This window comes from Hippocampus zosterae, chromosome 5 (genome assembly GCF_025434085.1).
Source record: "Hippocampus zosterae strain Florida chromosome 5, ASM2543408v3, whole genome shotgun sequence".
In the NCBI taxonomy this organism is placed as follows: domain Eukaryota; kingdom Metazoa; phylum Chordata; class Actinopteri; order Syngnathiformes; family Syngnathidae; genus Hippocampus; species Hippocampus zosterae.
In genome coordinates, this window is record NC_067455.1 from 22,444,776 (window position 1) to 22,471,751 (window position 26,976).

Here is a 26,976-nt window from a genome sequence, read left to right on the forward strand (position 1 = left end):
GAAATACAGAATGATAAATGAATAAATGCAAAGAATGTATTCACTCTCATATACTAAAGCAGCAGAAATGAATGTTGTTGGTTAGTTAGTGCTGTTAATTAGGCATGCAAAATTAACATGTTAAAGTCACATCTAGGAATGCAGAAGGGCCCGCTAGATGTGTTTGACCTAACAGAGCGTTTCGTCTTATTTCGTTTCTCTCTGCTACGTGTCTCCTAAACTAATAATAAAAAAAAGCTGCACAAAATCCCCCCATGAAACTCTCCATATGAACTGTCACATTAATAACACTGCACTGGTATTCAAATTTTCTGTCGAAAAGCTAAAGAAAGATTGAATGCCCTGCCGTCGCACAGCCAAAGATTGAAGACGTGTCTCATTGACATTGTTAAAAGTTTATGAAAATATATGAATTCTCAAACGTGGTGGGCCACCGTGCAGCTCCACTCTCAACACCTCTGTTAGAGACTGCGGCTTTTAATCAAAATGATTGAATACCACAAGTTTGGATTCAGGGATTTTAATAGAGGACGGATAAAGTGTCACGGTCCAGAACTAGAAAACTCACGTGGAATCACACATGCATACATAAAAACCTTTCTACACTTTTCTTGTTTTTGAGTCACCCACCAATGACAAATTCATGTTTCTACAGTTACAGAACGCTCAAGAAAATGACATTGAAGGTGACTGTACTGGCTAAGGTTTAGTCCTAGGATTTGTTTACCGGTAATTTATATTTTGCAGCTGATATTTATGAATTAAATGTTAATAACCATTAAGTGGATTGAAGGAGAGACAGAAGCGCAGCAGTTGGAGGTTCGATACCATGTTCGGCATCCTGATCAAGAAGCAAACTGGTTGCTCCCATTCTGATACATTGTGAAACTGCACAACTCTTTTTGTCGTTCACAATGGTCAGACTACCAGATAAATATAATTCCAGGCCCTGCCCAATCATTGTGTGCTTTTGTCAAGATTCAGTCCGTCGGCACAGGTCTTTTAGGGAGGCGGGACGAGCAGCTGTAGTCATGTCGACAAAGGCAAAAAAATAAAAATCTGAAATAAATATAAGGACCTGTTCATTTCTGGATGGTGCACAGAGGCCAGTTCTCCAAAAAGAACTTGAGGTAACAAATTTGTTTAAGAACACCAAGTTTGCTAATCAGCTACTAGCTTTACAGTTAGCAAACGTAGCATGAGTTGAAATGCCACGTATACTTTCCAATACTTTCCTTTAGTTCAAGTCGGCCAATCAGGGAAGGGTGGGCGTGTATATATACATATATGGAGCGGGAGAGGGAGAGAGAGAAAGAGAGAGAGGGAGAGAGAGGACAGGCAAGCAAGTCCGCCAATGGTGAAAGGTGGGCGTGTAAGTGGAAGGCTAAAGGGACGCCTCAAGCCAGTACCAACACTTGTATAGAGTGTGGCAATGTGCATTGTTGCAAAACAACTCCGGTTTTGGTTTCTAAGAACCCCTGAAAATAAATTCGACAAAAAGACACGCCTACGAAGCTCAGTTCAAACTTAACTTCACCGGTCATGCTTTTGGCATGCGTGCCCATCTCACAGCAGCAGTGAAAAAACAAGTCAAGCAAATGAACTCTGAGCTTGCCGTTATTCCCGGAGGCTTGACTAAAGAACTCCAACCGCTGGACATTGGCATCAACCGGGCGTTCAAAGTAAAGTTGCGAACGGCATGGGAACAATGGATGATCGGTGGCAAACAAAGAGTGAGAGGCAGCGCTTGGCGAGTTACGCCACAATACGCAACAACGAGAGGGAACGCGGCGTTTTTGATGGATTACGGTACTTGCACAATTGTTCAATTCTTTCTACACACACACGCGCTGCCACCATGTTTCGCTCTGTTCTTTACTTTCAAATGTGGGAAAGCTTCACACGAGAGAAGTGTTGACTTTGCTGTTGCTACTCCTTCTTTCCGCTCGGCAATGCGTAGCAACTCACACTAGCATGTGATGCATTCAATGACAACTGAGATGTGCAGTCCTCTGCTTCTGATACAGAGGATGAGGACTTTGATGGATTTCTGGGTGATGATTGATCGAAAAACGTGAGAACATTGTACGATGGCTAAATAAAATACACCCGAACTCAGTTCTGCTTTCGTTGCCTTTTTAAAAACGTGTTTTTAGCTTATCTGTATGTCTTGGCATGCTACCGTATGCTTCAAGCTAACGTGTTAGAGTGCGCGCATGCATGCCGTATGTTTAAGCTGGCGTATGTTTTACCACTGTAAAACTGCGCCCATTGGTACGGTGCGTCCTGTGTATGTGTAAAATACAGTAATGTCACCCATTAATGAGACTGCGGCCATTAGTACGGCGCGTCGAATAGTTGTGAAAAAACGGTATGCTACACTACATGGGTTACGATGCATCAAGACAACTAAAAATCAGCCATGAGACACTTTTGTCTGCCGGCTCAAAATCAGGCTACTGTTGTGCAGTCTGACATCAGCATAACAGTACTACTGAAATGAAAACATCACCAGCCCTAGCACTGTTTCAAAATTCAGCCTTTACAAAGATAATAATGGTGCCATTTTATGATTAGCAAACATCTATTCAGTACTCATGTGAGCAAAACAACACATTTATTCAGCTTATTTGTTTTTTGCTGGCAGAGTTAGGCTGAGCAAACACCACAAATGTCTTAATGTGTCATCCTCATGTCCTGGCGTTCCACACACATCCCCCTCGCTGCACTCATTGAGCAAAATGTCAGCAAAAACGTAATTAATCTTAACCGTTGGAATATAAAGGGGTATTAAACAACACAGATTGAAATAACAAAGCATTCAACGGTTGAAATGGTCCAAATCACAGATTTTTACGCTGCTTGACACTTATTCTAAAGGAAATACTGTAGTTGGTAGCCAAAGAGAGTCCGAGTTACCCATAATGTACCGCACGACCTGGAGATCTGCAAGTGGTCTATTTGGAGACAGAGAAGCAGTCAAAGATGAGATGGAGTTAAAGAGGGAGAATTGTTTCCAATTGTATTTGATTTTCTCAATGCGTATTTCCGCCCGTTGCCTCTGCTGGTTCAATGGGTGACATGATTGCAGATTCCAGTTACTTTTACTGTATCGTGTACTTTCTGTGTCGTATCGTATCGTGTACTTTCTGTCTCAACTTTCTTGTTGCTGTGGCACGAAGGTGGTATTTTTCTCTCACTCCAGAAGGCTCCCCAAACAAGGATGCTTTTTCACCAACGTGTTGTATCACTCTCTACTTTGACATCCAAATGGTTGTGTAGGGGGACAGGCTGTGAGGTGAGAACAAGTGCAGAAAACAATTATGGAAAATGCTTGGGTACACAATGTATGGGCTGCCTGCCTGATGCTGTGGGAGGTGACTCCTACCTGTTTACATAATTTCGGCATAGTTTAGATGAAAACTTCTGCTATCGCCAAGGCAGTATATTTAGAGACATTGAAGTGAACCAATGAAGTTACGTTTGCACATGCGGACTACATAGCAGAGCAATGTATGTACTCGTACAATGTACACATGCAGAGACGGTGTTGCTGCCAAAAGCATAACGCCTTTCTCGTAAACTCCATGGAAAAGGTGGTGCAGGACTACAAGCATGCCCAGTAAATGTGGTGAGTTGCAAGTCCTACAAATAAACATACACAGTTGGTCTTTTCAAAGCAGCTCAGGAGGCACAGCTATCACTCTTTCTCTCTCTCCACAACCTCCACCCATCATCCACCTTCTTGATTCCCCTTTTCATTATCTGTACAGCGAATGTGGGGGGCTAGAGGAAGAGCGGAGAGGTCTGAAGAGGTTTTCAAATTCACTGAAGCCTGTCACATTACAAAAACATGTCGCTTTAAACTAAATGTGAAATATCAGTAATTGAAGCCATAAATCCACTTTTGTGTTTCCCCCTCACCTTCGCCTCACCCCCTTCCTTCTTTCTCTAAGCTCTCTCGCTTTCTCTCTCTTTTTGTATGAGTGCTTTTGATGAGCGGTAAATTGGAAATTATTTTGTGTTGTATTGCTGCTCTCAAACGTCTTCACATTACCATGTGTCAGTCAGAACTGACAGTAGAATTACTCATCTGTCAATCTGGCTATCAAAAGAGGTGGGTGGGGGTTGTTTGTGGAGGAAGGTGGGACAGAGCAGGAACAAGGAAGAGAATGATCAATAAAGATAGGGTGACAGGGGAGAGGCTAGTTGAGGGAAGACGTGGGCGGGGTTTGGGTGTGTGTGTCGGGGCGGGGGTGGGGGGGGGGATTATTCAGTCCATCATAAGTCTGCTGTTTGTATGATTGTATAAATTGAAGCTCTTGTGCCTCAGTAGACAATGTTCTCATTACAGTACATGGTAGTACCAGCCCGGTAAAGGCTTTGTGAGGGCATGGGCAAATGTACTTTAAGTCTAATTAAAGGGACAAGGGAGAAATGGAGAGAATGAAGGAAATAATGCCTTTGTATGGCTGTGTTTACTGCTGGTGTGACCTGGCCAAATTTCTCTTCCTGCTGAAGGTGTGTCTCAATCTCTGACGGACCTGCTGTGTTGTTGTTGTGTGTGAATGTAAGAGGCTATCTGGAGCTCCCGATAATGATTTAGTGAAATAATCGAGGTAGAATAAAATAGTAAAGCCTGCAAAAACACCACTGTACCACTGTATCATGTTGAAGATGGATTATTCCTGGGAAAACTGCACAAACCCTAAAGTGATTCACACCACAAACATGGTGAACAAGATTCCATTTTCACAAGAACTACACGTTCTATGATTTAAAATTGATTTGGAGGTTAGAGCAATTGCATATTTCCCTAAAAATAAGAAGGTAAATATGAAGGTAACATGTTTTTATTATTATTTTTTTTAATCATAAACAGGTACCCTTCCTTGTAATGCTAGTACGTTCTCGAGAAGAGAGGCTCCGTATTTGCATAAAATCACTCACCTGCATCTTCTAGGATAGTTCACGATCATTTTCAAGAATAGTTCACATCTCAACAAGACTGTGTTTTTGCGATGTGTCTGTAATGCCTACTGGGTTTCAGAGGTTTTGCATAACATTTGGAGAGAGACAGAAAGACAGAGAGTGAGAACTACTCTATTGCTCAATGCTAAATTAATTGCACCAATTATTCACAGAAGGAGTTGTCGAGTGGCGGCCTTTCGGGGGCAAGGCCCTGACCGCTCTCCCTCATTTTTAATTGGGTGTCCTGTTGAATAATTGATTGGAGCAAATGTGAAATGGATGGGAAGGTCCAAGTGTCTTTCATCACAACTGGCTGGCCGCTCTGACAGTTGGTCACAAACAAACTCTGCACACAGACGCACGCAAGCGCGCACGCATACGCATACACACGCGCACACACACACACGCACACACACACGCACACACACACACACGCACACACACACACACACACACACACACACACACACACACACACACACACACACACACACACACACACACACACACACACACACACACACACACACACACACACACTCTGCAGTGGGGTTAGAATAGCAGAAAGGCATAAGACCTCTACCTATGAAGCCCAGAAAAAAGCAAAACAAATCTTGGCAGGGTAGGATACACTTGTGCAAGTGAGCACGATCCATGGAGGGAAAAAAACAGACATTCAACACAGCACAGTGAACTGTAGAGAATACATATCAAATCAGACCATGACGGAAAGAAAGAGTTAAAGGATTTCATACGAGGAACTTGTGTGGGATCTATGGCTGGAACAGCAACTGAAATTGAGTTAAAACTTAGCGGACTATGTAATTGAAGCCTCTGACAACCACTCAGGGGAACTGAATGACAGCACCCACGTTTGCTCAGTGAGCCTAATACATTGCTTCATATCAAAAGGTAGCACCCCCCTCCACCCATCAAAACACACACACACACAAACACACACACACACACACACTATCACCTTGGTAATCAAAGGCGATTAACTCCTGACGCTTTCACAAAAAAACAGATGTAAGATTCATGACTTCCAGCCCATGACTGTTGTCTTTGCCACAGGCTAGTAAAGAAACAATTAGTGCAGTGCTAGCTCCACTGTCCACTCTAATCAATAGTCCCTGATGTTCTAAGCTTATTGACTGAGAACAGTTCCTCTCTCTGATCCTCATCTGAAGCAGCCTGCAGCAGTTTAAGGCCACCTTTCTAGATCATGAGAGGGTTGATAGGTTAACCAAGACCCAATCCATGTTTACCAAAAAGCATTTTCCAAGGCTTTCGTCCTCAATCTCCGTGTTCATGCTTGGAAACATTCACTCAAAAGTGAATATAATGCAGTGAGGGACTTACGAGTATACACAATCTTAACTGTTGTCTCCCATAGGATTGGATTTCGACAAACCTATCGTTTGTCGAGACCCTGGAATAGTTGCATTCCAAATTGTTGCTTTCCTATAGGAAGTAACAAGAATACAATCAGATCAACTATTTGAAATGACAAATGTTTGTACAGCTCTTGTATGTGTACTTGTATATAAAGTTACACTTAGTTACTGTTAGGTGTAATCATGATTTAGTAACCTGTTCCCGAAAGGGTACTTGGAATACTTACTGCTACAGCTCAATGTGAGTGTAGTGCGGCACACATTTGGTTTATTCTTACCTGCACTAATTTAAGTTGGTCAGTGTGCATTGCTTATATGGGCTGCGTTACACAAACCACCTGTACCAGTCACCTCACTTAACAGCAGTCCTCGTGTCACCGAGGCAATATGTTGATGTTAGTTGTCAGTGTTTTTTGTCTTGACAAGAATCCTACTGACTTTCCGCATGAAAGAACATCTGGACCTGTTTTATTCACCGCTACCTCAGCTGACGAGCTTCACCTCTGTGCCGCATTCTGGGAGGAGGGGACGAAGGAGGGCAGTGAACAAGGAAAAGAGAAAAAGGCTGAGGCAGCGGTCCGAGAGCAGCTGTAAAGATGAAGTGGTGAGCAGTGGTGAACAGGTGTCACTCCTACTGACGGGCTGCCACTATGCTCCCTCCATGACCCAGGCTGCCACTTGCACACCCACACAGGGAAAGTGTGTAGCGGTTAGTAGAGAACACATTCCTTACCCAACGCCTACCCTTTCTCATCCTCAGATGGCACCCGATGCCCCTCAATCTGGCTGTTTAGCTCACAGATTGACATATAAACATGCACATATGCCGTAATTAGCAAACACAAATGCCTGTACATATTCATAACTACGTGCATGGGCATAAACTCATGAATGCATGCAAACTAAAACAGAGACCATTGTACGGGTTTAGTTCTTTCTATGTATAATATTCTTACAAAGTCGTAGTTCCTTCCAATCAATCATCACACCTTTCATTTTTACAAAAAAAACAAATGGGTTTTACAAAAGTGGAGGTGACAAATGTAGGCAATTTGAAAACAAATCTAAGTCAATCTAAGTCTCTAGGATGGTTCTCAGAAATGAACTTGTTTTATACCGTTGATGGTACACCTTGGTAACAATAGCACATAATTTGTATACCAATTAACTTTCGGATCATGCAGCATCCCTTTCAAAAGTATCGGAACAGTGAGAGCAATTATTTTATTTTTGCTGCAGAGAGAAATTAGATAACATACAGTATTTGAAATATAAGGGATTATAAAAATATTTTATAGTCATATACTTAGAGTATAAATTGTTTTTAAAGATTGATAAACCTTTGCATCAAGCCAGTGACCAATTGACACCACTACCAAATTGGTACTCCCGATCAACTCCTTTTTGGGTTTTTTTTGGTAGCATGTAGGGTAATCATTGTCTAAAAGTGTGCACATGCAAGACCGGGTGCAAACTGATTGATCTTGCAAAAACGACAAGCCGATCAACTAACCAGTCGCACCAATAATTGCTTCTGCCAAGTGCATTTTATTTAGGCGAGTAATGGGGGATTATACGCAAAAAGATTAATTTAGCATGAGCAATGTAATGAATTAAACCTGAGAGGACTTGTGATGGCTGATTTTGTGCCTTGCAATAAATAGTTTGAACGAGAGGTGCAAACCAGCTCACAAAATGTCACCAGTATAGCAGACAGAAGGTGTGCTCGCATGGCAACATTTTCTCCGGTGCTGCGCCGGGGCTACCCCAGTAGAGCGTTCACACGTGCAAAGTTACACTGCTGTAGCCCCTGAAAACAGCTTCCTCCGGAGCAAATTTAACCCACCTCAGGGAGGTGATTTAAAAATTTGCTCCGGAGCAAATGCTCGTTTGCGGGGGGAGTAGCCTCGCTATGCATGGGAAGAGTTGATTACATGCGGCTAGAATGCGTTGCTTTCGTGCTCTGTCTCGGAGTTGTTTGTGTAGTTTGTTCCTCTGTTGTGTGTTCACAACCCCCCCGTATTATTTATTTTGTTATTGCCTCTCTTGATTTTCTGTTTGGCGCATTATGTTTGCTTTTCTGAGTGTCATTGAAGTCATTGTTGATTTACGTTTTCGGGGGCGGTCATTGAACGCCTCTCGAGCAGAAGGTAGAAGGAGGACGTGCCTGTACCTCCCCTGTACCTCGCTGCCGATCTTCAAAACCCTCCTCAAAGCTCACTTGTATTCTTTGGCATTTGACTCAGAATGACTTAAATTTGTTCTTGTTTTTACTGTTTAAAAGTGCTCTATAAATACAGTTGAGTTGAGTTGAGTTGTAAAGTAGTTGCTTGAGTTTTAAAAAGAACCAACACGACAGCTCTTTGTTTGCCGTGTGAACGCATGTGGGGCTGTATCGGGGGCTGCACTGGCGTGAACACGCTCGGCGACTTTGTACGTGAACGCTCCACAAAATTTGCCCCGGATGTAAGATATATCACAACAAAATACATCGGTGCAGCACCGGAGCAAATGTGTGCCGTGTGAACACCCCTAAAATGAGAGGATCAGGGAGAATTTTTTTTTTTTTTTGCTCGTGTTACCATTTTTGATATCCCGGATGTTCACTATCGGTTTGGGCCCAACTCGCCCTACTGCAGCGCTGTGCATGAGAGGCAATTGAGACTCCTTCTTGTGCCAATAAAGTGTTGTGTGATCATATTACGACCTGATACGTAGTATTATTTAAAAACGTCCATTGTACAGGAGAAGCCTAAGTATGTAAACACACACACGCACGCACGCACGCACGCACTCACACACACACACACACACACACACACACACACACACACATACGTGTTTTGGTGCATTTTCAGGACGTCCGTTTGTTCACCCGACATATGGGTACATGCCTTTCCCGTGGTCCTACAGGCTCCAAAAAAATATGGTAACCATGAAAAAAAATCAGGAAGACAGCCATCTACTCAGATTTTGGCTAGGACGTAATTTTTTTTTGATTTATGACAAAACTACTACATATGAGGACATTGACAGGTTTTTGTGTATTATGGAGACAGTCACCTCAAACACACTACCATTTCATGTTTTTGTGAATTTTGAGCCCCCTGGATACACATCATTTTCAAGTATATATGACTTATGAAGACCAGCTAAGAGTAAAGTGTGTATTTTTAAATTGACTCATGTTACATACCAACAGTATATGTTAGGCACATGTGTCCAATTGTCATGCTCAGGCATGGGGAGAACTCTACAAAGGAAGGATGCCCAGATTCAAACATTCAAATATCAATTGCTGAACTGTGAGGCGAATGTGCCAAACAGTCGTTATACCCGTCATCCCTCAAATATTCACATTAATAATACAAGATAGTAAAATAAGCTGTGAAGAAGAAGAGACGGTTAAATATGTGGTCAGTCCACTTTCTTATTTTTTAATTGCTGACAATATGAAATTATGAACACAGAAAACATGCCACCTCCTCTCCATGACACAAAGCACTGCAATAGATGAGGGTTGTTTGAACTGAAGAAGATTATGTCAAAATGTGAATACTGCGATGAAGAATTTTTAATGAATCTGGCCATATATTGTGCCATGTGTGTAGCAACTTCTTTAGCTACCGTTAGACAAAAGCAACTTTTCAAAAAGTATTGAAATTCTTGAAATAGGATGAATTCAAATGTTTTAGGGTTTTTCCAAAATATCACCTCAAACCTAATAAGCCTATCTTTTGTGAGAAGTTTGTATATCGTACGTACGTTTATATACAGCAGGAGTGTCCAAGGTCGGTCCTCAAGGGCCGCTGTCTTTTTGTTTTCCAGCTCTCCCAGGATGTTCTAATGCTGCATCAGAGCTGACTGATGAACTGATCATCTGAAACAGGTGTGATGCAGCCGGGAGAGCTGGAAAACAGGCACGACAGTGGCTCTCCAGGCCCAGATCGGAACATGCCTGATATACAGTATAATTTACATGTTCATACATCTTCAAGGATTTTCCAAATTGCTCTTGAAGATCATGAAACAACAAACGTGAAACACAGTATCCAACAACAAATATGAAATCCATAATTGACCATCCCACCCTAAATGCACCATTGCTATTGCTTTAGTTAACTTGAACTGAAATGTACCCAGACGTGCTCGCATTTCAATGGACTAGCCATTCATTTCCCTTTTTAATGCAGTTATATCCTGTTGTGGATGTAGTTTTTGATGGACACCCAGTCTCTGTCGTTCAGAGCTGCTGGCTCTGCGTGGAGACAGGACTCACAGCTCGTTTTACCTGAAACTTTATGGCTTGTTATGAAATCAAACATATGTCGCTCAACAGCCTTCACTTCATAATCTGTCCACGTGCGTCTCTTATTCCCACCTGTAAAAGAAGGCATTATTTATTAAAAATGGAAAAATAAAATAATCAAAATAAGATATTCCAGGAAATAATGAGAATTTTGAGAATTTATCTCTCATTCCATTCATGGTCTCCAGAGGGTTTAGTCAGGTCACTTGGTGTCTGGAACATAACATTACGGTGTCAAAATATTCAGCATTCTTCATTCTGACCAGTTAAGAAATGAATAAACATTAATTATCATTGAACATTGCTCACGGGAGAGTTTGGGATGAATATACCACACTATAGAAAGTTAACACTGTTCAGTTCTGTGGAACAGCAATATGGGGACATTCGAACACAGGCTCTCCAGAGTTAGGTTAAGACAAAAGTCATGTCACCTGAAACACACTCAGGTTTTTCAGGTCTGAAGAAATATGAGGACATGACGACTGAAATCATGGAGAGTCTATGTTTCTGACTTATAACTTCTCCTGTGTTTGTCAAAGAAAGCTGAAAACTCAAACCTAGTATATCATGATAAGAAGTAGTAACCTGTTGTAAGAATGAAGTGGATCTCTCACTCCATTCATGGTCTCCAGAGGGTTCAGTCAGGTCACTTGGTGTCTGCAACATAACATTACGGTGTCAAAATATTCAGCATTCTTCATTCTGACCAGTTAAGAAATGAATAAATATTAATTATCATTGAACATTGCTCACGGGAGAGTTTGGGATGAATATACCACACTATAGAAAGTTAACACTGTTCAGTTCTGTGGAACAGCAATATGGGGACATTCGAACACAGGCTCTCCAGAGTTAGGTTAAGACAAAAGTCATGTCACCTGAAACACACTCAGGTTTTTCAGGTCTGAAGAAATATGAGGACATGACGACTGAAATCATGGAGAGTCTATGTTTCTGACTTATAACTTCTCCTGTGTTTGTCAAAGAAAGCTGAAAACTCAAACTTAGTATATCATGATAAGAAGTAGTAACCTGTTGTAAGAATGAAGTGGATCTCTCACTCCATTCATGGTCTCCAGAGGGTTCAGTCAGGTCACTTGGTGTCTGCAACATAACATTACGGTGTCAAAATATTCAGCATTCTTCATTCTGACCAGTTAAGAAATGAATAAATATTAATTATCATTGAACATTGCTCACGGGAGAGTTTGGGATGAATATACCACACTATAGAAAGTTAACACTGTTCAGTTCTGTGGAACAGCAATATGGGGACATTCGAACACAGGCTCTCCAGAGTTAGGTTAAGACAAAAGTCATGTCACCTGAAACACACTCAGGTTTTTCAGGTCTGAAGAAATATGAGGACATGACGACTGAAATCATGGAGAGTCTATGTTTCTGACTTATAACTTCTCCTGTGTTTGTCAAAGAAAGCTGAAAACTCAAACTTAGTATATCATGATAAGAAGTAGTAACCTGTTGTAAGAATGAAGTGGATCTCTCACTCCATTCATGGTCTCCAGAGGGTTCAGTCAGGTCACTTGGTGTCTGCAACATAACATTACGGTGTCAAAATATTCAGCATTCTTCATTCTGACCAGTTAAGAAATGAATAAATATTAATTATCATTGAACATTGCTCACGGGAGAGTTTGGGATGAATATACCACACTATAGAAAGTTAACACTGTTCAGTTCTGTGGAACAGCAATATGGGGATATTCGAACACAGGCTCTCCAGAGTTAGGTTAAGACAAAAGTCATGTCACTTGAAACACACTCAGGTTTTTCAGGTCTGAAGAAATATGAGGACATGACGACTGAAATTATGGAGAGTCTATGTTTCTGACTTATAACTTCTCCTGTGTTTGTCAAAGAAAGCTGAAAATTCAAACCTAGTATATCATGATAAGAAGTAGTAACCTGTTGTAAGAATTAAGTGGATCTCTCACTCCATTCATGGTCTCCAGAGGGTTCAGTCAGGTCAATTGGTGTCTGCAACATAACATTACGGTGTCAAAATATTCAGCATTCTTCATTCTGACCAGTTAAGAAATGAATAACTATTAATTATCATTGAACATTGCTCACGGGAGAGTTTGGGATGAATATACCACACTATAGAAAGTTAACACTGTTCAGTTCTGTGGAACAGCAATATGGGGACATTCGAACACAGGCTCTCCAGAGTTAGGTTAAGACAAAAGTCATGTCACCTGAAACACACTCAGGTTTTTCAGGTCTCAAGAAATATGAGGACATGACGACTGAAATCATGGAGAGTCCATGTTTCTGATTTATAACTTCTCCTGTGTTTGTCAAAGAAAGCTGAAAACTCAAACCTAGTATATCATGATAAGAAGTAGTAACCTGTTGTAAGGATGAAGTGGATCTCTCACTCCATTCTTGTTCTCCAGAGGGTTCAGTCAGGTCACTTGGTGTCTGCAACATAACATTACGGTGTCAAAATACTCAGCATTTTTCATTTTGACCAGTTAAGAAATGAATAAACATTAATTATCATTGAACATTGCTCACGGGAGAGTTTGGGATGAATATACCACACTATAGAAAGTTAACACTGTTCAGTTCTGTGGAACAGCAATATGGGGACATTCGAACACAGGCTCTCCAGAGTTAGGTTAAGACAAAAGTCATGTCACCTGAAACACACTCAGGTTTTTCAGGTCTGAAGAAATATGAGGACATGACGACTGAAATCATGGAGAGTCCATGTTTCTGATTTATAACTTCTCCTGTGTTTGTCAAAGAAAGCTGAAAACTCAAACCTAGTATATAATGATAAGACGTAGTAACCTGTTGTAAGGAAGAAGTGGATCTTCCACTCCTTTCTTGATCTTCAAAAGGTTTCATCAGGATCGGAACACTTGGTGTCTGCAACATAGCAACAGTGCAGTGTCAGAAATATTCAAATTTATTCATCCTGATTAGTTAATAAATGAATAAACATTGTTATTCATTGAACATCGCTCACAGGAGGGTTTGGGATTAATATAAGACACTATAGAAAGTTAACACTGTTCAGCTCTGTGTAACAGCAATATGGGGACATTCGAACACAGGCTCTCCAGAGTTAAGTCCAGACAAAAATCATATCACCTGAAACACACTCCGGTTTTTCAGGTCTAAAGAAATATGAGGACATGACGACTGAAATCATGGAGAGTCGATGTTTCTGATTTATAACTTCTTCTGTGTTTGTCAAAGAAAGCTGAAAACTCAAACCTAGTATATCATGACAAGAAGTAGTAACCTGTTGTAAGGATGAAGTGTATCTATCATTCCATTCATGGTCTCCAGAGGGTTCAGTCAGGTCACTTGGTGTCTGCAACATAACATTACGGTGTCAAAATATTCAGCATTCTTCATTTTGACCAGTTAAGAAATGAATAAATATTAATTATCATTGAACATTGCTCACGGGAGAGTTTGGGATGAATATACCACACTATAGAAAGTTAACACTGTTCAGTTCTGTGGAACAGCAATATGGGGACATTCGAACACAGGCTCTCCAGATTTAGGTTAAGACAAAAGTCATGTCACCTGAAACACACTCAGGTTTTTCAGGTCTCAAGAAATATGAGGACATGACGACTGAAATCATGGAGAGTCCATGTTTCTGATTTATAACTTCTCCTGTGTTTGTCAAAGAAAGCTGAAAACTCAAACCTAGTATATCATGATAAGAAATAGTAACCTGTTGTAAGGATGAAGTGGATCTCTCACTCCATTCTTGGTTTCCAGAGGGTTCAGTCAGGTACCTGTCACTTGATGTCTGCAACATAACAACATTACGGTGTCAAAAGTTTCAGCATTCTTCATTCTGACCAGTTAAGAAATGAATACATATTAATTATCATTGAACATTGCTCACGGGAGAGTTTGGGATGAATATACCACACTATAGAAAGTTAACACTGTTCAGTTCTGTGGAACAGCAATATGGGGACATTCGAACACAGGCTCTCCAGAGTTAGGTTAAGACAAAAGTCATGTCACCTGAAACACACTCAGGTTTTTCAGGTATGAAGAAATATGAGGACATGACGACTGAAATCATGGAGAGTCTATGTTTCTGACTTATAACTTCTCCTGTGTTTGTCAAAGAAAGCTGAAAACTCAAACCTAGTATATCACGATAAGAAGTAGTAACCTGTTGTAAGAATGAAGTGGATCTCTCACTCCATTCATGGTCTCCAGAGGGTTCAGTCAGGTCACTTGGTGTCTGCAACATAACATCACGGTGTCAAAATATTCAGCATTCTTCATTCTGACCAGTTAAGAAATGAATAAATATTAATTATCATTGAACATTGCTCACGGGAGAGTTTGGGATGAATATACCACACTATAGAAAGTTAACACTGTTCAGTTCTGTGGAACAGCAATATGGGGACATTCGAACACAGGCTCTCCAGAGTTAGGTTAAGACAAAAGTCATGTCACCTGAAACACACTCAGGTTTTTCAGGTCTGAAGAAATATGAGGACATGACGACTGAAATCATGGAGAGTCTATGTTTCTGACTTATAACTTCTCCTGTGTTTGTCAAAGAAAGCTGAAAACTCAAACTTAGTATATCATGATAAGAAGTAGTAACCTGTTGTAAGAATGAAGTGGATCTCTCACTCCATTCATGGTCTCCAGAGGGTTCAGTCAGGTCACTTGGTGTCTGCAACATAACATCACGGTGTCAAAATATTCAGCATTCTTCATTCTGACCAGTTAAGAAATGAATAAATATTAATTATCATTGAACATTGCTCACGGGAGAGTTTGGGATGAATATACCACACTATAGAAAGTTAACACTGTTCAGTTCTGTGGAACAGCAATATGGGGACATTCGAACACAGGCTCTCCAGAGTTAGGTTAAGACAAAAGTCATGTCACCTGAAACACACTCAGGTTTTTCAGGTCTGAAGAAATATGAGGACATGACGACTGAAATTATGGAGAGTCTATGTTTCTGACTTATAACTTCTCCTGTGTTTGTCAAAGAAAGCTGAAAACTCAAACCTAGTATATCATGATAAGAAGTAGTAACCTGTTGTAAGAATGAAGTGGATCTCTCATTCCATTCATGGTCTCCAGAGGGTTCAGTCAGGTCACTTGGTGTCTGGAACATAACATTACGGTGTCAAAATATTCAGCGTTCTTCATTCTGACCAGTTAAGAAATGAATAAACATTAATTATCATTGAACATTGCTCACGGGAGAGTTTGGGATGAATATACCACACTATAGAAAGTTAACACTGTTCAGTTCTGTGGAACAGCAATATGGGGACGTTCGAACACAGGCTCTCCAGAGTTAGGTTAAGACAAAAGTCATGTCACCTGAAACACACTCAGGTTTTTCAGGTCTGAAGAAATATGAGGACATGACGACTGAAATCATGGAGAGTCCATGTTTCTGATTTATAACTTCTCCTGTGTTTGTCAAAGAAAGCTGAAAACTCAAACCTAGTATATAATGATAAGACGTAGTAACCTGTTGTAAGGAAGAAGTGGATCTTCCACTCCTTTCTTGATCTTCAAAAGGTTTCATCAGGATCGGAACACTTGGTGTCTGCAACATAGCAACAGTGCAGTGTCAGAAATATTCAAATTTATTCATCCTGATTAGTTAATAAATGAATAAACATTGTTATTCATTGAACATCGCTCACAGGAGGGTTTGGGATTAATATAAGACACTATAGAAAGTTAACACTGTTCAGCTCTGTGTAACAGCAATATGGGGACATTCGAACACAGGCTCTCCAGAGTTAAGTCCAGACAAAAATCATATCACCTGAAACACACTCCGGTTTTTCAGGTCTAAAGAAATATGAGGACATGACGACTGAAATCATGGAGAGTCGATGTTTCTGATTTATAACTTCTTCTGTGTTTGTCAAAGAAAGCTGAAAACTCAAACCTAGTATATCATGACAAGAAGTAGTAACCTGTTGTAAGGATGAAGTGTATCTATCATTCCATTCATGGTCTCCAGAGGGTTCAGTCAGGTCACTTGGTGTCTGCAACATAACATTACGGTGTCAAAATATTCAGCATTCTTCATTTTGACCAGTTAAGAAATGAATAAATATTAATTATCATTGAACATTGCTCACGGGAGAGTTTGGGATGAATATACCACACTATAGAAAGTTAACACTGTTCAGTTCTGTGGAACAGCAATATGGGGACATTCGAACACAGGCTCTCCAGATTTAGGTTAAGACAAAAGTCATGTCACCTGAAACACACTCAGGTTTTTCAGGTCTCAAGAAATATGAGGACATGACGACTGAAATCATGGAGAGTCCATGTTTCTGATTTATAACTTCTCCTGTGTTTGTCAAAGAAAGCTGAAAACTCAAACCTAGTATATCATGATAAGAAATAGTAACCTGTTGTAAGGATGAAGTGGATCTCTCACTCCATTCTTGGTTTCCAGAGGGTTCAGTCAGGTACCTGTCACTTGATGTCTGCAACATAACAACATTACGGTGTCAAAAGTTTCAGCATTCTTCATTCTGACCAGTTAAGAAATGAATACATATTAATTATCATTGAACATTGCTCACGGGAGAGTTTGGGATGAATATACCACACTATAGAAAGTTAACACTGTTCAGTTCTGTGGAACAGCAATATGGGGACATTCGAACACAGGCTCTCCAGAGTTAGGTTAAGACAAAAGTCATGTCACCTGAAACACACTCAGGTTTTTCAGGTATGAAGAAATATGAGGACATGACGACTGAAATCATGGAGAGTCTATGTTTCTGACTTATAACTTCTCCTGTGTTTGTCAAAGAAAGCTGAAAACTCAAACCTAGTATATCACGATAAGAAGTAGTAACCTGTTGTAAGAATGAAGTGGATCTCTCACTCCATTCATGGTCTCCAGAGGGTTCAGTCAGGTCACTTGGTGTCTGCAACATAACATCACGGTGTCAAAATATTCAGCATTCTTCATTCTGACCAGTTAAGAAATGAATAAATATTAATTATCATTGAACATTGCTCACGGGAGAGTTTGGGATGAATATACCACACTATAGAAAGTTAACACTGTTCAGTTCTGTGGAACAGCAATATGGGGACATTCGAACACAGGCTCTCCAGAGTTAGGTTAAGACAAAAGTCATGTCACCTGAAACACACTCAGGTTTTTCAGGTCTGAAGAAATATGAGGACATGACGACTGAAATCATGGAGAGTCTATGTTTCTGACTTATAACTTCTCCTGTGTTTGTCAAAGAAAGCTGAAAACTCAAACTTAGTATATCATGATAAGAAGTAGTAACCTGTTGTAAGAATGAAGTGGATCTCTCACTCCATTCATGGTCTCCAGAGGGTTCAGTCAGGTCACTTGGTGTCTGCAACATAACATCACGGTGTCAAAATATTCAGCATTCTTCATTCTGACCAGTTAAGAAATGAATAAATATTAATTATCATTGAACATTGCTCACGGGAGAGTTTGGGATGAATATACCACACTATAGAAAGTTAACACTGTTCAGTTCTGTGGAACAGCAATATGGGGACATTCGAACACAGGCTCTCCAGAGTTAGGTTAAGACAAAAGTCATGTCACCTGAAACACACTCAGGTTTTTCAGGTCTGAAGAAATATGAGGACATGACGACTGAAATCATGGAGAGTCTATGTTTCTGACTTATAACTTCTCCTGTGTTTGTCAAAGAAAGCTGAAAACTCAAACTTAGTATATCATGATAAGAAGTAGTAACCTGTTGTAAGAATGAAGTGGATCTCTCACTCCATTCATGGTCTCCAGAGGGTTCAGTCAGGTCACTTGGTGTCTGCAACATAACATTACGGTGTCAAAATATTCAGCATTCTTCATTCTGACCAGTTAAGAAATGAATAAATATTAATTATCATTGAACATTGCTCACGGGAGAGTTTGGGATGAATATACCACACTATAGAAAGTTAACACTGTTCAGTTCTGTGGAACAGCAATATGGGGACATTCGAACACAGGCTCTCCAGAGTTAGGTTAAGACAAAAGTCATGTCACCTGAAACACACTCAGGTTTTTCAGGTCTGAAGAAATATGAGGACATGACGACTGAAATTATGGAGAGTCTATGTTTCTGACTTATAACTTCTCCTGTGTTTGTCAAAGAAAGCTGAAAACTCAAACCTAGTATATCATGATAAGAAGTAGTAACCTGTTGTAAGAATGAAGTGGATCTCTCATTCCATTCATGGTCTCCAGAGGGTTCAGTCAGGTCACTTGGTGTCTGGAACATAACATTACGGTGTCAAAATATTCAGCGTTCTTCATTCTGACCAGTTAAGAAATGAATAAACATTAATTATCATTGAACATTGCTCACGGGAGAGTTTGGGATGAATATACCACACTATAGAAAGTTAACACTGTTCAGTTCTGTGGAACAGCAATATGGGGACGTTCGAACACAGGCTCTCCAGAGTTAGGTTAAGACAAAAGTCATGTCACCTGAAACACACTCAGGTTTTTCAGGTCTCAAGAAATATGAGGACATGACGACTGAAATCATGGAGAGTCTATGTTTCTGACTTATAACTTCTCCTGTGTTTGTCAAAGAAAGCTGAAAACTCAAACCTAGTATATCATGATAAGAAGTAGTCACCTGTTGTAAGAATGAAGTGGATATCTCACTCCATTCATGGTCTCCAGAGGGTTCAGTCAGGTCACTTGGTGTCTGCAACATAACATTACGGTGTCAAAATATTCAGCATTCTTCATTCTGACCATTTAAGAAATGAATAAACATTAATTATCATTGAACATTGCTCACGGGAGAGTTTGGGATGAATATACCACACTATAGAAAGTTAACACTGTTCAGTTCTGTGGTACAGCAATATGGGGACATTCGAACGCAGGCTCACCAGATGTTAGGTTAAGGCAAAAGTCATGTCACCTGAAACACACTCGGGTTTTTCAGGTCTAAAGAAATATGAGGAAATGACGACTGAAATCATGGAGAGTCCATGTTTCTGATTTATAACTTCTCCTGTGTTTGTCAAAGAAAGCTGAAAACTCAAACCTAGTATATCATGATAAGAAGTAGTAACCTGTTGTAAGGATGAAGTGGATCTCTCACTCCCTTCTTGGTCTCCAGAAGGTTCAGTCAAGATCCCGTCACTTGGTGTCTGCAACATAACACCATTACGGTGCCATTACGGGACATTCGAACACAGGCTCTCCAGTGTTAGGTCCAGACAAAAGTCATTTCACCTGATCACACTCAGGTTTTTCAGCAACATTACAGTATCAGAAATATTCTAAAAAGTATTCTACAGTAACTGGGAAGTATGAGGGCATGACTGAAATCATGAAAATCAACATTATAGCAACCATAGAGTGTCAGAAATATGTCGTAGTTACATGACTTTAGAATCAATTAAACTTCATACACAGCACAAGCCGGCTCTTTATGGTAGTTACCACTGTACAGCTCTTATAGCTAACAATTTCAGGACAACAGACATGACTGAGTTCAAATAATAAAGACAACACCCGAAACATACTCTTTCAGACTAAAACAATGTAATGACTGAAAAATAATTCCGGTGACCATTCGTTGTTTTCAACTAAGTAGAGACTTTTAATGGGCAGTACAAATTGCTGATAAAAATGTGGATTTGTCAAACAGCTACCACAGCCTTCTTCAATCAGGTGAAATAAGCATTATGAAGGAAGTTTAAAGGCATCTAATTTTCCTCGACTATTATGGATGTATGCGTTTTTATGAATTGTGATATTTGGTGAAGCACAATATTTTAACAGAAGCCGAATAATTTCTATTTCTATTTTTTCATTCCAAGATATTCCTAGTTCTACATGGCAATACAATATTCTCAATAATTGTATGATAATGGCTGCTAAACATTTTCTTCAAAAGTACTTCAATTATTTTTGCTCCAATATGATCAATGGCATAAAAAATATGCTGTTTATTGTGACAGTTTTGGGGTAAATACAATGTACGAATAAAATCTGTCACTGTGACAGGCTTTGGTTGCAGCTCTTGTCATATGCTTGCGGTAGCCATAAGAATTAGATAGCAGGTAGATTGATAGCATACCTTTATAATCATTGATCCACTGGGCTTTCAAACAAGGCTTGTTGACTCCAGATAAAAGGAGCAGCCTCAGATTCAGGGCTCAGTCTGGTTCTTCTTTGTGACATTATCACCACCAGTAAACATCTACAATGGAAAGTGAGAAGAAGTCAGCCAGACAAGCAAGCACAATATTATGGCAGCACTTATTTTGGCTCAAAAAGTACTGAGCCAAAGGAATATTATTTTCTTCCTCAAAAATACAAAAATTCATTTCATCAAACATTTGCTGGTCAGACTAATAGATTCGGGCAAACCATTTGTCAGGCAGATAACAATGTAAAATTAAAATAGAGTAACACAATATTGTCTTGACCAAATGTACCAACAAAGCTGAATTCTGCTATAATTTCATTGCAAACGTTTGTTTGTTTTTTTCATTGAAACGGTGTACAATTGAATCAGCACAAGAATAAACAGTGTAAATACACCGGGCTTAGCGTAAATGCTAGAAGTGCCTGGCCCACTTTCATTAGGCTACCTGTACTAACTAATTTAAATTAACTGCAATCGAATAAAACAAATACTGCACTGAAATAAACATATGGTACCAAAACCAAGTTCCACAGACTGTGTTGTTAAAGATTTAGAAAAGTTTTCCAGAACCTTGCCTGCAGGACATGTCCACATTACTTTTACTGGAAGCTTATTAGCATGCTAACGATCGAGCTAGCTAGCTAGCTAGCTGTCTTATTGAATGATATTACCTTTGGTGGGCACTGTTAAACACGGTTATATTGAACAACTTCTATGTTACGGTAAGATAAATGAAAAGGAATTGCTTACCCGATGGTCATCCACGCGTGGTCGTGTTTGAGAGTAGGATTGTCTGGCTGCTTCACATGTTGGATTTTGTGTGACTGCTAATTGATGTGACTTATCAGGACGAGGGCGGGGAAAATGTGTGAGTCAGTCCGAAAAAGATGACATTTGAGGTCCTGCACAATGACGTCACTGAAAGTGTGTTAAAAGTGTGTTAAGTACCGAAGTTGGCCACTAGTTTTCCAAATGAAAAGTGAGTCGAAAGTTAAACACACTTAAACACACAATTTCTGAAAATTGTGCTCTTTCAGGACATCACTTATTTTTGGTGTGGGAGTATCCTCGTGAGCTCTAGAGTAGTGTAGACTGCGTGGAAATATGAGGACGCGAAAAATGTCCTCATTTTTCCACAGGTCCTCATTGTGAAGGTGTGTTATCATAAAATTGTCCTGAGATGTCATGAATACAAACGCACACACACACACACACACACACACACACACAAAAAGGTATGTGTAAACTTTATTTTTAATCCAATAGGGCATGAACATGAGCATAAACTAATTTGACACTTCATATAGTCAGTGTAGAAAGAAAAAAAGGGAAAGAAATTGCGAAATTTACGATCAGCATTCCCTTTCACCAATTTCTTGGATATTGTTTTATTTTGCTTCCTCCGTGTTTCATTTTAATCACTTTTAAACTCTCTTCCAACGTCAGAGCTCTTATTGTCTTAGCTGCATGACATCGAAAGGTCCGTTTTGCAGCCATTTTAGCAATGCAACATTCTTGCTGCGTCTGAAACTAACAATAACAAATACTTCCTGGACTACTGCACATGTGTAAGCTAGTGTGGTGGTTGCTGTTGCCATTTCCGAACGAAGCAGTACAGGTTGGATTAGACTTTGTTGTAGTGAATCTCGTCGCGGGGCTAGAGCAGAGAAAACGATTTTGTATAACGCAGCAGGGTTTTTTTTTTTTTTGTATGGGGGCAGAAAAGTGGGAATGGTGTTAATGCATGAAGATTTTTTCACACTAGGGTGTATTTTCACCCATGTAGGTTTCATTGTAGAGGAGTTTCACTGTACCATGATTAGGTCTGGGTGAGAAGAAGGTATGATCATACCTTGAACATTCAAGATATTAAAAATGAGGACAATATTAGTCACGTGACATTGCCACACAAGCTCAGTTAAAAAAAAATCATCATTTCAAGTTTCCCGTTGATTGACAGTTAAAACCACCCAATAATCATCTTGCGGCGGGGGAGAGGGAGGAGAGACACATGCAACCACTGCTGCCTAGCCAGCACACATGCAAGAAATCCGTTTTCTGTGAATTATAAACAAACGGTACACATATTTTCTGTTTTAAAGCGTAACATGACCATATTTATAGTTTCAAAATTACTAGTGAATAAAATAAGGAAAGCTTGTTGTAAAAATCTACGAGCAGCCTGAGCCTCGTCGATCCAATGCGAGCGAGCCTCGCCTTTCAGTATATATACACGTTCCTATAATTATCGGCCATGTCCCATTTCTGTTGCGATAGGCGTCTTCGTTGAGGGTCACCATTTTTTTGTGGATGAATAAAAAAGTCATACAATGTGGCATACTGTATGGGGAGCCTTAAAATGCGATCCAGGCATAGTTCATATATTTTCAAGTCAAATAAGACAACCATCTATTTTCTGAACCGCCTGTCATAGCTGGAGAGTTAAATTAAGAAATGGCAATCATAGTTATGTCATGCCTGATGTTTGAAATGATACAAAATTATCAAATCATGATGAAAATGTTGTTTATGTCCACCCATTACAATTGGTACATCTGGTACATGCAAGTTCCCCTGTAGCATTGGGTTTGTGCTTCCGATGTTCCAGGAAATTAAGGATGGGTAGTGGAGGGTGTGTGGTGACAGAAGGTTGTTGAGGTGTTTGTATAAACTGCTACCCCGCCCAATAGATAGACGCAGACACAGACCACTATGCCCTCAGACCCCTTCCACTCCCTCCTCTCAGTGTTGCGGTGGTGAGGAGGTAAGTAATTACTCTGGTGTCAGTGTTGCTAGGTACAACTCCTCCCCCAGCAAGGGGCGGCGGGCATCCATAACCCATCGTCCTGCCACAGGGTAAACGCCGGGCCATCCATCACGCACCCACTTGACAAATACCTTCCATAATAGAAGTTTATTTTTATGGGAGGCTGAATCAAGGACTTTCCCATGCATACAAAAACGTGTCAGAATTATTTATGGCTTGTGCTGAGACGCACAATATGTCATATCAAAGCCCCATCCCGTTTGCCGGCGTTGCTGGAAGCTGCCGGTGCTGGGCCTGTCGATATCTTTGCTCGCTATCAATAATGTGGAACACTGCCACGATAAGCCTCGGTATTCGGAGGTCACACCCACACACAATCACTTACACATGGAAGCTGATAGACGTAAACAAGCATTACGTGCATATACAGGAAAATACATTTAATAAAAACACAAGATGACACACAGATGTATTTTGAAATGCATATCCAGTAAAGGACACACATTGACGTTTGACTCACTCAGGAAAGAAGCATCCAGATAAAGTGAGAATATAAATTTACTTTCATCTATTTAAAACAGGGCAATATGACACATGTAAAAAATGTAAACTAGAAATACCCAACACATACTATTGATTATGAGAATGAAATCCTTGCCAAAAGTATGAGGTTCACAGGGTCACATTTAACCTGGTACGTGCTGAGCAGACTACAGATTGCCATCTGATATCACAGCCAAGGTCAGACCAAACCAAAACAGCACCTAATGTACAGTATGACTATCTGTGTATTAAGAGTTTGTGAGTGTGGCACTGGACGTTTAGTAAAAAAAGACATGTGCAATCTTTAAAAAAAAAGCAAAAATAAACCTGGGATCCTAAAGGAAATCCCAGCTCTCCGGTCTGCAAATCCCAGAGCTTGTCAATCACTTTGAGTGGCAACTCGCTTTTGCTCTAAGAAAAAAAAAAACTAAACAAAATGATAAATTGGGTTTCCCGATAAGACTCCCGATTACAGCGTCTGACCAAGAAGAAAAAACATGAAAAGAAAAAAATGAGACACTTCACTGCGGGCCACATGAGTGCTGTCAATCAACATGACTGGCAGATTTACATGCCACCAGTGGAGATTGCAACGGAGGGAGAAAATAGATTAATGTACAGAAAAATGATCTGTGAGAAAGAGCAAAAGTGAGGAAAGGAGACAGCATTAAGCCGGACAGAATTAATATATATGATAAATATGATAATTGAAATTGGGGGCCTGCTATTGGAATTTTGCTATATACCCGAAGGGATTAGCCCTTCATTCACTGTCATTTTTACCCCTGATGTACCACACACACACACACACACACACACACACACACACACACACACACACACACACAGACACACACACACACACACACACACACACACACACACACACACACACACACACACACACACACACACACACTGTGCCCATGTATAGAAAAAAAAGATCACATTTAACATTTAATAACAAGCTCCAGTTAATGGTGCTTGCTATGAGGATAAAGCAGGAGGTGAAAACCCTTACAGCAGCTGTTATTTTACAAATGCATTGAAAAGTACCACATAGTTTAAAAAAAAAGAGAAGCAGCGGAATAACTTTGTCCTGTGAGGACAGAAGATGTATGGCTTAAGGTAGATAGTAGCAACAGTAAATGATTACCTTTTTACAAACTGGGCCTTTGTAATAAAATGCATACGGGTGAGTATTATCAATTCAGCAGCCTGGTGAAGATAGCAGTTCTGAAGCCACAGCCAGGCTGATGACTATCTCCAGGGGGACCTGAATCTGTATTCTTCACTGTGAGTCCAGGAGGGTGAGTCTGAGACCTGCTTGTATGTGTGCGGGTGAGAGAAAGGGGTTGCTTGTGTGTTGCACTGAGAGAGACATCCGTTAAGGTCTCTTCTGCCTGCAGGCCCAGATTTGACAGAACTAAGATCTATTTTCCAGGAACGAATGCAACGGAGTGACATATGAGACTCTACGTGCATGTGAAAGCTCCAATATGTGCAATGCATACACACTTAGTCCTTGGGCAAAGACTTACTGTATGAGGTTGGAAAATAAATTCTGTGTATGTGTGTTTTAATCCGTACAGGCTGTGTCTATTGCGGACTGAGAAACTCTATTAAGTGTCTCACTCTGGAGAAACATACAGACATGATCGCACATTTTACCATCACACTTAAGAGTAGTCAAACAGCACAAAGACACAGGAAGACAGACAGCAGTCAGACAACATAATGCTCCTTAAATCCCGACAGACATAAGGATGTCATTTAGTCGCCACTAACCCCCGCTACCCCCCCCCCCCACACACACACAGAAAATTCTGACACTATAGTAATATATGGAACCTCTAAGTTCCATATATTACGTAAGTCTATTTTGAGTGCAGCCCTGATATGTTTGAGTTTAAAACCATGAAACTACGAGAAATAATAGAAATGCGACTATGACGCATATGATAAATAGGACAAGATACCAATAAAAAGAAGAAATAATGAATATACTATTTGCAGTATGTGCGGTCAGTTTACTTTTGTGCAACACCCAGGACAGATTACCAGTCAGGCATTCATTAATGACAGTATGTGATCCTCGCAAAATGTAAGACGTCATTTTTTTTAAGAACCCGTTCATCTCAAATCAAATCATCTCATCATCAAAAAAACAACATGCTCCGAAATCTCATTAGGATGTGATCCTTTTCTTCATCCTCCTCGTTGAATCCCCCCCCCCCCCGCTTTTTTTACTAAAGGTGTCAAAAGAGATTTCACGGCCTGTGTGGAATTGTGAATTTGCCACACCCCTTTTGAGTGCTAATTTACCCTTTTAGATTTAAACTCTCAGTGAGTGGCTTCCCTTGCCCTTTAATTAGGCTGTGGGTAGTCGACGCCAACACTAAACACACACAGACTTTGAGAGGCACACACTTTCTTTTTATAACACACACATGCATACAGATACACACATTGTTGTACGGTATGAATTCACACAGAAATTCAAAAGCTCCTCATCTGTGGGCCTCTTGCACACTCTGGCTCACCTCAACGTTATAAGTCACCAAGACACAACCAAGAACATTGGAGAGAAACAGGTCCTGTTGCTGAAGATCCAACGTTTTTTTTTTCTTCTCAAATCTAAAATCTTCAATAAGATGCATCCAATTTTGCCAGAGAGCCCCATGAGGCAGCAGGAGATAGATGTTTGCATTTTTAGTTTAGCAGCTTCAGTGCCTATCTATTTGCTAATGAGAGGTTTGTGATATGTGCACTCATTAAACCTAA

At 40.2% G+C, this 26,976-nt stretch overlaps 2 protein-coding genes across 13 annotated transcripts in view; both read right to left on the reverse strand.

Annotated features, from left to right (window-relative positions):
- znf407 (zinc finger protein 407) overlaps positions 1 to 26,976 on the reverse strand; it is a 203,634-nt gene that overhangs the window by 24,617 nt on the left and 152,041 nt on the right. The gene's annotated exons all lie outside the window — the stretch shown is intronic.
- On the reverse strand, positions 6,409 to 25,978 carry LOC127600337 (cell surface glycoprotein 1-like). Of its 12 annotated transcripts, none has more exons than XM_052064841.1 (10): positions 20,811 to 25,978; positions 19,798 to 19,875; positions 19,350 to 19,421; positions 16,659 to 16,730; positions 16,202 to 16,279; positions 15,755 to 15,826; positions 13,958 to 14,029; positions 13,501 to 13,578; positions 13,054 to 13,125; positions 11,475 to 11,784 (listed from the first exon to the last, which is right to left on the reverse strand). In XM_052064841.1, the coding sequence occupies exons 1-10, from the start codon at positions 20,820 to 20,822 to the stop codon at positions 11,533 to 11,535; spliced, it is 858 nt and encodes a 285-aa protein (XP_051920801.1). In that variant the 5' UTR covers positions 20,823 to 25,978; the 3' UTR covers positions 11,475 to 11,532. The 12 variants fall into 12 exon arrangements, 8 of the variants coding, with proteins under 8 accessions (XP_051920807.1, XP_051920801.1, XP_051920804.1 ...); XM_052064840.1 differs by lacking the exon at positions 11,475 to 11,784 and adding an exon at positions 11,922 to 12,231; XM_052064847.1 differs by lacking the exons at positions 11,475 to 11,784; positions 13,054 to 13,125 and adding an exon at positions 6,409 to 10,890.